The sequence below is a fragment of the Pholis gunnellus genome, assembly GCF_910591455.1.
Source record: "Pholis gunnellus genome assembly, chromosome: 5".
Lineage (NCBI taxonomy): Eukaryota > Metazoa > Chordata > Actinopteri > Perciformes > Pholidae > Pholis > Pholis gunnellus.
The window spans coordinates 27,477,002-27,489,888 of NC_136531.1; the positions used below are offsets into that span (position 1 = coordinate 27,477,002).

General features: G+C 41.9%; 1 protein-coding gene across 1 annotated transcript in view; it reads right to left on the reverse strand.

Moving 5' to 3' along the window:
• Positions 1-1,291: 1,291 nt before the first annotated feature.
• Positions 1,292-12,887, reverse strand: part of LOC306695511 (phosphatidylinositol-3-phosphate phosphatase MTMR7-like) — a gene marked incomplete at both ends in the record, with an annotated part of 24,101 nt that continues 12,505 nt past the window's right edge. The window contains 9 exon segments of the mRNA XM_079158767.1: positions 1,292-1,545; positions 1,548-1,611; positions 1,884-2,010; positions 2,234-2,368; positions 8,026-8,226; positions 10,925-10,974; positions 11,093-11,218; positions 12,549-12,658; positions 12,820-12,887. The exon segment at positions 12,820-12,887 is cut by the window's right edge and continues 65 nt beyond it. Coding sequence (XP_079014893.1) covers positions 1,292-1,545; positions 1,548-1,611; positions 1,884-2,010; positions 2,234-2,368; positions 8,026-8,226; positions 10,925-10,974; positions 11,093-11,218; positions 12,549-12,658; positions 12,820-12,887 — 1,135 coding nt within the window.

A 12,887-nucleotide genomic window follows, 5' to 3' on the forward strand; every position in this document is an offset into this window, starting at 1 on the left:
TGTCGTCATCTTCTTTTTATTTACCTCCATTATGGCTGGGAAAGGAAATTGTATTGTAAAAAAAGATTCACTTTTTCTTTTTTAAAGTGGCTTATATTTGAATGTACATAAATACTGACCTCTAGTGGCAGACTTTAGTTTTTTGGAGCAATATGGTTTTGGAGAAGGTGAAATTACAAAGTGAAGAAATTATTTAAGACTGCAACCAAAGGTTTCATGTCAGGGAAGAAACTGAGTGGTTGTAGTTGTTGTTGGCCTCCCAGTGTTTAGACTACACAAAAGAACATTTTGCATTTCCCTGAGCAGCAACTCTACAGCTTGATTTCTGTTCTTCCATTCAGCACTAAAGCTTCAACCCAGAGGATGGAGGGCTGATCCTGGGTCCACATCTGAAAACCCCCAAACTCACTGAAAACATGAATCTGCTTTCCTCTACATAAACAAATAAGATCATTTTCCAGAGAAAATGTAATCATGTGACTCAGCTTCTAATTGTTGTCATTAGTGAGTTGTAGAACTGTACTAGTGGCCCCTCACACCTAACTTGGTCCAAACTATGGAATAAGTAAGTTATAGCTCAAGGAACTCAAGGAGAGATGGGAGAAAATAATTGTATGACTTTCTGACTATAATAACACATACTATTTTACACTGAGGAGGAGTGAAGACTGGGTGTAAATAAATCATTCAGTAAATCTTCCATCGTGTTGTAAATGATTTTTAGATTTTCTTGAAGAGGCGACGTGTTTGTTGATGATAAATATGGACATATGTTGAGGTTAGTCCAGGGAGTTTGTTCTACTAAAATGTTTAAGTGTTTCATCGGACTGTTTCACTCCCCTCCTCAAGCCTATGTGTCCTACTATATTTCAGGCTGGTTTCATAGAACATTTATCCATCTAAAAGTAGTCATAGTGCATTCCTTAAACAAATTGAGCCACCTAAAAAACACATCCACATATTAAAAAAAAAGTGTTTTGGGCTATTTGCAACAAAACAACACAATTTAAAAAAAAGTCAAAAGAAAGGTCTTTCAGTGCCTTCGTCAAAAAGGGGAACTGAACAACAGCCAGTGAGGTTTCTCCCTCCAGTAATTCACTGTGACTCCCTTTAGACTGAGAAGGAATGAGAAAAACTACAGCTCGAAAACAAGAGATAAAATCCATTCACCTTTCAGTCCGTTAACCATCTTTAACTTGTCACATTCTGCCTCTCTTGGTGTTGGAGGGGAATATTTATCGTCAATTCTTCCTTCACCTTCCAGACAGGCGGCAGGGTAACCTTTTTCCAGTCAGGCAGTAGTAAAGACAGCCTCATCCGTGTCCGGGTCCTTGCCGTCGTCCCCACCGCTGGACGACTCCAGGTCGCTGCAAGTGGAGAGGTCATCAGGGTTGGTACTCTTAAGCTGGGTGTGCAGCCCTAGAAGCAGGGTGAGATCGGGGTCCGTGGTCTGAGTTTTTTGGTTGGCTGGTTCAGAGGAGAGGGCGTGTCCGTTGTCCTGTGCGGGGCTGCTGATTAGGTCTGTGTAAGGTGGCACAGGTGATTAGTCCTCCTCCTCGGAACCTTGATTTTCTCCCATGTGGTTGGCTTCCCTGTGAGGGCTGCTATCCTCTGCAGCGACAAGAGAACAACAAGACAAGCAGGTGTTTCATTTATCACAAACTCCTCTATCACTGTGTAGAAAAGCACAGTAAGTGCTGTTCATTTTCAATTTGGGCAAACGGCAAACAAATTATCTTATTTAAACAGATTCTCAGATTCATTTTGGAGCTACAGATGTTGAATAGGGGTTATGGTGGTGTCGTAGCAGGGGGTGTCTTTGTGTTTTGTATGCCTTGTCTGGAGCCCAGGGGGTGGTGGTGGGCGGTTCCTCCTGGCGGTACCTCCTGGTGATTGGTTAGCTCCTCCTCCAGCTGATGGGACTCCTCCCTCACAGCAGACAGAAAGTCGGCAGGTGACTGGCGAGGAGGCGTTGATTTCTCCACGTGGTTATAAAGACCCTTCCACATTCTGGACACAAGGATCAGAAAAATAAATGTAAGACTTTTTAAGCCGTTTAATGTTTTCTGGAGTAATGTTTGAAAAATATACATGTAGAAAATGTATTGTATAACTCAACACAAATTTGAATTTGTGCCACTACATATTTATCATACACTACTGAACCAAGAATACATTTAGCTTTCTGTGGCAGAATACAATCATGTGGTGTCAGTTGGCTGCAGCAGCTCACTTGAAGCAGTACGGGGTGGTGTTGGGTCTCAGGACGCCCTGACTCTGGCTCAACTCGTCCTTGTACAGAGGGTTGGTGTACTCGGTTCTGTCCTTCCACAGCTGAGGCCACACAGAATGACTGCGTTCATGGAGCCTGCAGTCAAACAACACACACATCAGTCAACATGCAGTCAACATGATGCTGCACTGCTTATAATGGCTGTATGAAATCATCTAGCCTACATTTGTATCTGATTTCTGTCACAAATGAGTTATCTTCTCAGTGTATCCACCATTACAAACACATGATGGGTGGCTCAAAGTTACTCAAAATCATGACACCTTCTAAAAATACAACAATCGATCTTGTAAATGTGAATCTGGATGTGAATATATACTCAGCCTTAGTCACAGTAAGGGTCAGCACTCTGTTCCCTCTGACAAAATGAAAAAGCTGGCACACATCCAGACTGTGAATGGATTATGTGGTGGATGTTACTGTCCTGTGTCATAAATAAGGTGACACACATAAACTGAATATAAGAAGCGACCGTAATCATTGTGACGTCCATTTTGAAACCTTGAGTTTGGCGATTTGACCATAGCCATCTTGGCTTTTTGCAACCAGTGAACAGAAGTTACCATATTTGGACTGACAGGAATGACTCAGAGACGCCATCATTTACTAAAAGAACATCATGCTGTATTGAAGACTTGAAACGAGCGATCGAGACCATTAACTCAGGAAATAAATCAAGTAAGAAGTAGAGCCATTTTCTCATCGACTTCTATACAATTAAGACTTGTTTTTGCAGCCAGAGGAGTCGCCCCCTGATGGCAAGTAGAGAGAATGCGCATTGGATTCACTCTGCAGAACCGGAGGTTACACAGTACACAGTGCTCCCCACCACGTGCTCCCTTGACCCGATCCCCTCCCCTCTTCTTCAGTCTATTGCGGCTGAACTCCTTCCTTTCCTCACCCACCTCATCAACACATCTCTTGTCTCAGGATGCTTTCCCACAGCTTTCAAGACTGCCATAGTCACCCCCCTTCTGAAGAAACCATCACTTGATCCCTCTGATGTCAAGAACTTCAGACTCTTATACCCTTTCTATCCAAAACACTTGAACGTGCCGTCTTTAATCAACTGTCTTCCTTTCTCCATCAGAACAGCCTCTTGGGCCCCCATCAGTCTGGGTTCAAAGTGGGTCACTCGACTGAGACAGCCCTCCTTGCGATGACGGAGTCGCTTCACGCCGCGAGAGCTAACTCTCTCTCCTCTGTCCTGATTCTCCTGGACCTGTCTGCGGCGTTTGACACTGTGAACCACCAGATCCTCCTCTCCACCCTCGAGGGGATGGGCGTCTCAGGCTCTGCACTCTCCCTGTTTGCATCCTACCTGACATGTCGATCCTACCAGGTGACATGGAGGGGGGCCGTGTCGGAACCACGCATGCTGACTACGGGGGTTCCACAAGGTTCAGTCCTAGGCCCCCTTCTCTTCTCGCTCTACACAACATCTCTGGGTTCTGTTATTCGCTCGCATGACTTCTTGTACCATTGTTATGCCAATGACACCCAGCTGGTTTAGTCATTTCCCCCCGGTGACACCCAAGTGGAGGCACACTTTGCTGCATGCACCACCTCAAGCTCAACCTGGACAAAACCGAGCTACTGTTTCTCCCAGGGAAGGGTTGCCCGCACCGTGACCTGTCCATCACCATTGACGATACTGTGGTGACACCAACTCGGACTGCGAGGAACCTGGGTGTGACCCTGGATGACCAACTGTCATTCACAGCAAACATTGCATCGGCTCCTGCAGATTCCTGCTCTACAACATCAGGAGGATTCGCCCCTTCCTCACTGATGAGACGGCGCAGGTGCTAATCCAGGCTCTTGTCATCTCCCGCCTGGACTACTGCAACTCTCTACTTGCCGGAGCCACGGCGTCGGCCATCAGACCTCTGGAGCTTGTCCAGAAAGCTGCAGCTCGCCTGGTGTTCAATTGCCCCAAGTTCTCCCACACAACTTCCCTTCTCCGTTCTCTACACTGGCTACCTGTAAGAGCTCGCATCCAGTTTAAGACTCTGGTGCTAGCCTACAGGGCAGTGAAAGGAACAGCTCCTTCCTATCTCCATGCCATGGTCAAGCCCTACACCCCCGCCCGACCACTTTGCTCTGCTGCCTCTGGGCGATTGGTTGCCCCGTCGCTCAGAGGTCCCTGCGGCCGATCGACCCGGTCACGGCTGTTTTCTGTCCTGGCCCCACAATGGTGGAATGAACTTCCCACTGACGTCAGAACAGCAGAGTCGCTGCCCATCTTTCGCCGCAGGTTGAAAACTCACCTCTTCAAAAAGTGCTACCCTGAGCCTTCCACTTAGCAATTATTGTATTCATACTAGTTTGTTGCACTTGTTTTTGTTTGTTTCTGCACTGTACTTTGGCTCTGGGTTATGCTCTTAGATGCTTGTTTGGGAAAGGAGATGTACTTATAACTTCTGGTGACTAGTAGTTCTCTTGAATACCTATGTTGAATACACTTATTGTAAGTCGCTTTGGATAAAAGCGTCTGCTAAATGACTGTAATGTAATGTAATGTAATGTAATGTACTGTTTGCTCAAAGCATCTTAATTAGGGCCCGAGCAACCGACAACGCCGGGCCAGCGAAGGCCCTATTGAAATTGTAAGGATTTTTATTATTATTATGATTTTTATTTGTCCTCTGTTATTGCATTTTTGGGGAATTTGCCATACTCCAAAACTCACCAAATTGTGTACACTTGTCAAGCCTGGTGAAAATTTTCATCTGATACAGGTTGCATATTTGCATTTTAAAAAATGGCTCTCTAGCGCCTCCTACAAGTCGGACCGTTGACGCCCCTCGGCCAGTATGTCCAACTGACATGAAATTCAACACACAAGTCCACCTCCGCTAGATCTATCTCAGACCCTTAAGCTCCGCCTACCAAAATGTTCCACAATTTTGAATTTAGTTAAAAACACATTTTTGCAAACTCCTCCTACACGCTTGGTCCGATTGACAACAAATTTCTTGTGGGTCATTATTGGATCGAGGTCATCAAAAGTTATCAAAAGCTTTTTGATATCTCTTTGCATTTACAAGATGGTGGCTTATATATCAATACACATAACTTCTCAACCATTTGTCCTAAAATCACTAAATTTGCAGCATATGTGCACATCACATCCTGTAACAAACCCTGACATTTTCTTTCCATTCAACAACTAGGGGGCTACAGTAAACCCACGACTTTGTGCTTTTTGTCACTTATTGCATTTTTCAGCCTTTGTACTTTAGGGTTACAAATTCGTGAGTTTTCATCATAGAACCTTGATGTGGTGTGGCGGCCATTTTGCCTCATTCGGCATTAACAATAAAGTTGTTATAACTCCAAGGTACATTATCCAAACTGCACAAAATGTCTTCTGCATGATGATACTTCAAGCCTAAGCACATTTCAATAAAGAAATCTTCACATAGTCATAGCGCCAAAAGGAAATGTCACATTTTATACTTTTGTTTATTCCTCCTAGCCAGGTGACCTGATGAGTCTCAAATTTGGTAAGGATAGCCTGAACACATTGATGATGCAACATCATGAATATTGCAAGTTTTCGTTGAACGCTGTTGCCATGGCGACGCATTATTCGCCATGAAAAAAGAAGCTGATGGTTTAGTGGTTTGGGATGCTCCAAAACTTATGGAACTTTGTACATGTGTCATAGGTCATGGGAAGACATATTCTATATGGGTTTTTGCTTGGCTGTTTTAAATTGCCTCTATAGCGCCCCCTACAATATTTCAAATCAGCAGCCCCAGCGCTACGTTTCAGCTACATGTATTCTATGAAGACTTAAAAATAAGTCTATTGGGACCATATAGGCGGACCGCGTTCCGGATCCGGACCCAGACGCTGTCCTATCCGGACCCGGACTTATAACTGATGGATAATTGAGAATTATACATTTTGGCGGAGCGCTTCTATTTTAACCTGCACAGCTTTTCCAGCCCTTACGGCACTCGTTCAGCAGTCCAGGAAATACACCGACCAATCACATACGTTGTAAATCATCTCACCTGATGCTACTCAGCCAATCGAATATCTGTATTCTGAAACGCATCGTTCGTGAGCAGAGAGAGATTTGCACACAGACACGGTAGACGGAGAGAGAGCAGTGGGAGAAGTAAGTCTGAGAATTTTACATGGCATGCTGTGCTCTAAAAAGAGAAGTGGACCACGAAAACAGAGCTTTTAACAAAGAATGGACGAACTATTTGTTCATTCTTCCTGCTGGCGCTACTAAACGACTCGTATGTTCAGATACCATTATGCGCCGATGTGAAACGCCACTACGAGACCAAACACACATCTTTAGACCAAACACTCCAGTCTGAACTGAGGGCAAGATGTTGAAATGTGTAGAGATTGTTTATTATAAAGTTTACTGAGACAGTTATGATGTGAAATGGATTTAATAAAAGGGAAGAAAAAAGTTCACTCCAGCCACACTTTCCTTTTTTCCTTTTCATTAATTTTTCAAACATCAAGCAATTTCTTTTAAGATGCAAGCTTTTCAAAGATTCATTTCTGTGTATTTTATTTTTTGATGGAGCCCTTATTTTACTTGAAATGAGAGAACATTTATTTTTGTATTTCTATGTATTATTTATAATCCATCCAGTTAAATTTGAAAACGTAATTATGTATTATATTTTAAAATATAATTGATGTGTACTTTCTTTATTTGATTTGACAGTTGTCAAATCAAATAAAGAAAACACAGAGACTTTGTTACTACTACTAGGCTTCTTGAATATATATATTGCACTAAATAGCACAAGTTAGATATTATTGTAATGTTCCGGACCTTTGCACGAGGAGATTTTCTCAATCTGGACCTTTCGGAATTTTAATTGAACACCCCTGCTCTCAACCTTACTGGAAGTCGGCCATTTTGATTTTTGTATGATTTTTCCATAGATTTTGGTCTATTTCTAGTCGCTATACTTTAACGAACTCCTCCTAGGGACTTTGTCTGATCCTCTTCAAATTTGGTCAGTACAATCTCAAGACAGTTGTGATTAAAAGTGTTCAAAAGCTTTGCGTTTGACGGATTGGCTTAGCCGTAGCGGGTGGCTACTTTACATGATTCCCCATTCAAAAAAGCTGATGTAACAAACTTCACAAACTTCCCATGCTTGATAACACTCATGACCTGAGGACGTCTACAAGCTAATGTCCACTAATACTCACAGCGCCAATCTGCGTTTTCTAACAAACAGCATCCGATTTACATGACTTGTACACGATGTGGTTTACACTTGATATGGAGCAACATAATGCATGTTTGGGCGTGTTCTGTAGCACCACACAGGAAGTAGTGCACTATTTGCAAAGCACAATTTCAAGCATCAGGCAGTCCATGCAGGGAAAAAACTTTGAACTCGCGGACGCGTTGTCCAACGGTCGCAGACGTTCTCGCCCGTGCAGGCCGGAGTCCCGCCAGCACCCCCGACGTGCGGGAGGATGCGAGGGCCCATTCATCGCTGCTCGCAGCTCTAATTTAACTTGTTGTTCTGTTAAAATGTGATGCCTTTTGACCTTTTATGGCTATACACTGACAGTCCTTGATAAACCCAAAAAGTGCATAAGAAGTTAATAATGAGATAAACAATAAAACATCAGGGTCAAGTATAGAAGTGTAAATAAATATCTGTATATATATATATACACACACACACACACACACACACACACACACACACACACACTGTGTGTCCAACCTCATGTCCCTACGTTCCTTCTGGCAGTTGCCCAGGAAGGTCCCATACTGACAGGAGTAGATGTGTGTGTGTATGGCGATGAGGAAGCGCTCGTTGAACTCAAAGGCACACGGAAACTGCTCAGACAGTTGCCACACACACTCCAGAAACTGATCGATGACAGGAGACACCTCTTTGGGATCTCCATCCAAGTGGGCATACCTGTAGGGACACAGCTCCGTCTTAACTGTCCATCACACTACACACCCTTCAAAAAAACAAATTATTTATTAAATATTGAACAGACATACATGAAGATAAAACAGTCTCAATTCTAAAGAGCTGGATAAGACACACTTCAGTGCTGTACAGTTCCTCCACAAACAAGAAAGAGGACATTTGACATTGAAAGGACAATAAATTATATTAATAAAAAGAAAACTTAAATGTATTTATTTGTTCAGTAACAATAAGTAATTAGCAGTGATCAGGGCATCACAAATGTTAAGATTTACTTGCTCAATTTCACATCCTCATGAAATATTAGCAGTATGACTTTGAGCTCTGGTAACTTTCAACGGGTATGTGAGATATTATGTTTGGGCTTTTGTCAAATCCAATTTTACCAAAACTTTCACAAGTAATTCAATTAATGTACAAGAAACAAGTTAATCTCAGTTCAAGGTAAGGTACACATTATTATACATAGCTTTCATCACATTTATTAAAACAACCAAACAAAAACAACACGGTTGGCTAAGAACTTCATTGTTCATGGGAATATGAACAAAAGTCAAGCTATTAAGCATTATTTTAGAATAACTGCAAGACAAGCTCATTAATAAAAAGAGTTTGTTTATTACTGTACATTCTCAAATAGTGGCCTTTATTATTTACAGTGGGTACGGAAAGTATTCAGACCCCTTTACATTTTTCACTCTTTGTTTCATTGCAGCCATTTGCTAAAACCTTCGGCCCAGTCTGAGGTCCAGAGCACTCTGGAAGAGGTTTTCTTCCAGGATATCTCTGTATTTGGCCGCATTCATCTTTCCTTCAATTGCAACCAGTCATCCTGTCCCTGCAGCTGAAAAACACCCCATAGCATGATGCTGCCAGCACCATGTTTCACTGTTGGGATTGTATTGGGCAGGTGATGAGCAGTGCCCGGTTTTCTCCACACATACCGCTTAGAATTAACGCCAAAAAGTTCAATCTTGGTCTCATCAGACCAGAGAATCTTATTTCTTATAGTCTGGGAGTCCTTCATGTGTTTTTTGGCAAACTCTATGCAGGCTTTCATATGTCTTGCACTGAGGAGAGGCTTCTGTCGGGCCACTCTGCCATAAAGCCCCGACTGGTGGAAGGCTGCAGTGATAGTTGACTTTGTGGAACTTTCTCCCATCTCCCTACTGCATCTCTGGAGCTCAGCCACAGTGATCTTTGGGTTCTTCTTTACCTCTCTCACCAAGGCTCTTCTCCCACGATTGCTCAGTTTGGCTGGACGGCCAGGTCTAGGAAGAGTTCTGGTCGTCCCAAACTTCTTCCATTTAAGGATTATGGAGGCCACTGTGCTCTTAGGAACCTTGAGTGCTGCAGAAATTCTTTTGTAACCTTGAACAGATCTGTGCCTTGCCACAATTCTGTCTCTGAGCTCCTTGGGCAGTTCCTTCGACCTCATGATTCTCATTTGCTCTGACATGCACTGTGAGCTGTAAGGTCTGATATAGACAGGTGTGTGCCTTTCCTAATCAAGTCCAATCAGTTTAATTAAACACAGCTGGACTCCAATGAAGGAGTAGAACCATCTCAAGGAGGATCAGAAGAAATGGACAGCATGTGAGTTAAATATGAGTGGTGTCACAGCAAAGGGTCTGAATACTTATGACCATGTGATATTTCAGTTTTTCTTTTTTAATACATTTGCAAAGATTTCTACATTTCTGTTTTTTTCTGTCAAGATGGGGTGCTGAGTGTACATTAATGAGAAATAAAATGAACTTTTTTGATTTTAGCAAATGGCTGCAATGAAACAAAGAGTGAAAAATGTAAAGGGGTCTGAATACTTTCCGTACCCACTGTACCTCAATGAGAGAAAAAAATGTCCTTTATTTTGTACAGGCAGATTAAAGACAGGTTTATATTCCCACTTGATTTCCCATGAATGTAACTCAAAACTTCCTCCATGTTTATGTTTTGTCTTGATAAATTCTCTATTATTTATATTTTCTTCAGTGAAACATACAAACCACACTGCTGCTCTCGTTTTCTCTTCTCTAACAGAAATACTGTTTTCATTCATCAATAAATTCCAGTGAAGGGATGTATTTTAAGAACATCCATGTTCTTTACTTTTCTCTTTTTCCCAATTGATGAAAAGCAATCATGATTGCAGCAGATCGTTCACATTAGAAGTCTTCCAGCCAGACCGTTTTGCTAGGCTTTCAATGTCAACATTGACAGGTAAATTTGGAAATGTGTAAAAACTGGAATTCATAGGTGGATGTTTTTTCATTCACAAAAGAAACTTAGATCATAAAGTGGTGATTATAACATGTTGTTTTGGAAGGTATGTTTGCCGAATTTATCATGTAAGAGCTGTAGAAGGCTACAGGTCATTTCAACCTAAAAATGTGCTATTCTCCCTCTCTCTTTTGTAAATTGTTCTACTTTTTGTATTTATGGATGGAGCTGATCCCAGCTGACATTGAGCGAGAGGCGGGGTAAACCTTGGAAAGGATGCCAGACTATCACAGGACTGACCCATTAACAACTAACCAAAAGAGATATAAATGTTCTGTTTATCCATTGCATGAAACTATTTTTTCTAACTAGTCTTTCAAAATAAAGTAAGAATAACTATTGTAATGATGTTACAGACACTGTTGTCTGCAGTCTGTTTAAGTCAGACGACCACAGTTACCTGTGGGAGAACTTGTGTCCGAAGGAGACCCAGTCTCTCTCTATCAGCACCTAGGAGACAGGAGAGGAAGAGATGGAAAGGAAGGGAAGGAGAATGAGAGAGCAAGAATCAGAGATGAGAACTGAGATGGTCTTCAAATAAGAATTGTCAGTATTGTGTGTGTGTTACCATGAGTCCTTTGATGGTTCTGTAGTATGGGTCCAACAGGATACTAGCTACAGAGCAGACCTGGGCCGTCCTGTCCCAGCCATCTGAACAGTGAACCAACACACTGACACCTTCATCGGCCACTGCCTAAAGAGAGAGAGGGAGAGAGCAGTTAAACAACAGCAGCAACCTGACCAGGCATTCAGATCAAAAACAGCCCTGTATTTTAAAACATCAAGCTTGAGTAGTGGATCTTTGGGTCTCTAAAACATAAAAGAATATAATATTATGAGAAAGCATTTGACTGCAAGTTATCACAGCAGCAAACAATGTTCAAGCTTGGTCCCTGCAATGTTTTTTTTATTATTATTATTTAATTCTTTTTTTCATATTTTGTAGACTAAACACTGAATGGATAAATAGATACTATCAATCAATCATATTAAATTATACTGAAAATGAAAAATTGTTTATGTAACTTATTGTAGACTGCTGTCTTATAACTAATATGACATGTGTCAATATGAAAAATGCTAGGTCTCACCTTTATTGGCTTTTCATCTGGGATTTACAACAGTCTTGTTGTTGCGTATCTTTATTATGTAGCTTGAGTACAGCTGACAATGCATCACTGGTTTACACAACAGGGAATGTATTTCCAGTTGCCTTCTTTTGCCATTTAAATGGGCAGTGTGCAGGATTTGGTGGCATCTAGTGGTAACTAACTACCCCTTCGATTACTCCTCCCTTACCAGAACTGCCATAAAGTGAGCCTCTGAGGGCAAAACCATAGGAAAGCCATTGGCCATCCTTACCACAATTACACTACTTAAGGAGCAATGGAAGTCCAACAGTGGCTGGAAGTAGCATAGTTTTGCACTCTGTGGCTCACGTTACCGTAGAGTGTCGGAGAACTACAATAGCCTTCAGGTAACATAAAAATGCAAAAGGCTCTCTCTGGAGCCAGTGTTTGGTTTGTTCCTTCTGGCCTACTGTAGAAAAAACACGGTGGACACTGTGCAGAGGACCCGCTCCCTATGTTGATAGGAATGGCCCATTCTAAGCTAACTAAAACACGATTAATAGTTACAGGTGATGATACACTAATGGAAACATAGTTATGAATATTATATTCCATTTCTGCTAATAGATCCCCCAAAATACTACACACTGTACCTAGCAGTAAACACTTAATTTTGCTTTCTCCCCATCTTTCAGTTTCCTAAAATGCATGCTGCGTCAAGAGAATTTGATTATGTTGTGACCATTTCCGCAATAGCATGATGATGCATATAGTCACCAACTGTTAATCTATAAAGCTTGAAAAGATCATCATTGATTCTTTGTTGTGTTTACACCTAGGCTTTATACGTTCTTACACAGATTATAGAAATATTTGTGGTAGCTGTGAGAGTGTGTCTGTCTGAGCGCCTGCCTGTGTGTGGGTTTGTTTATGTATGTCTGTCTGAGTACACACTCTTGCTATGAAGAGCCCCGCATCCAGTATGGCTTTAATATGTTTGAGCCAACCAGAGTTCTCCAGACCATACAGGAAGTCAGTCATGGACGGAGATCTCATCTCGCCCACTGCATGGAACAGAGAGACACACAGGAAAATGAGGAGAGATGCTATTAGAGAAAATCTGAATGATTTACTGATAGTAGTGTGATAACTTGAAAATAGCTGTTTTCTATTTTCCATCTCATGCTGCAGCTTTGTATAATTTGTTCTGGACACACGCACACACCGTCAATAATTTTCTGCTGGCTGCTTCTCATAACGTGGATGTTTTCGATGCCGATGAACTGCAGCTTG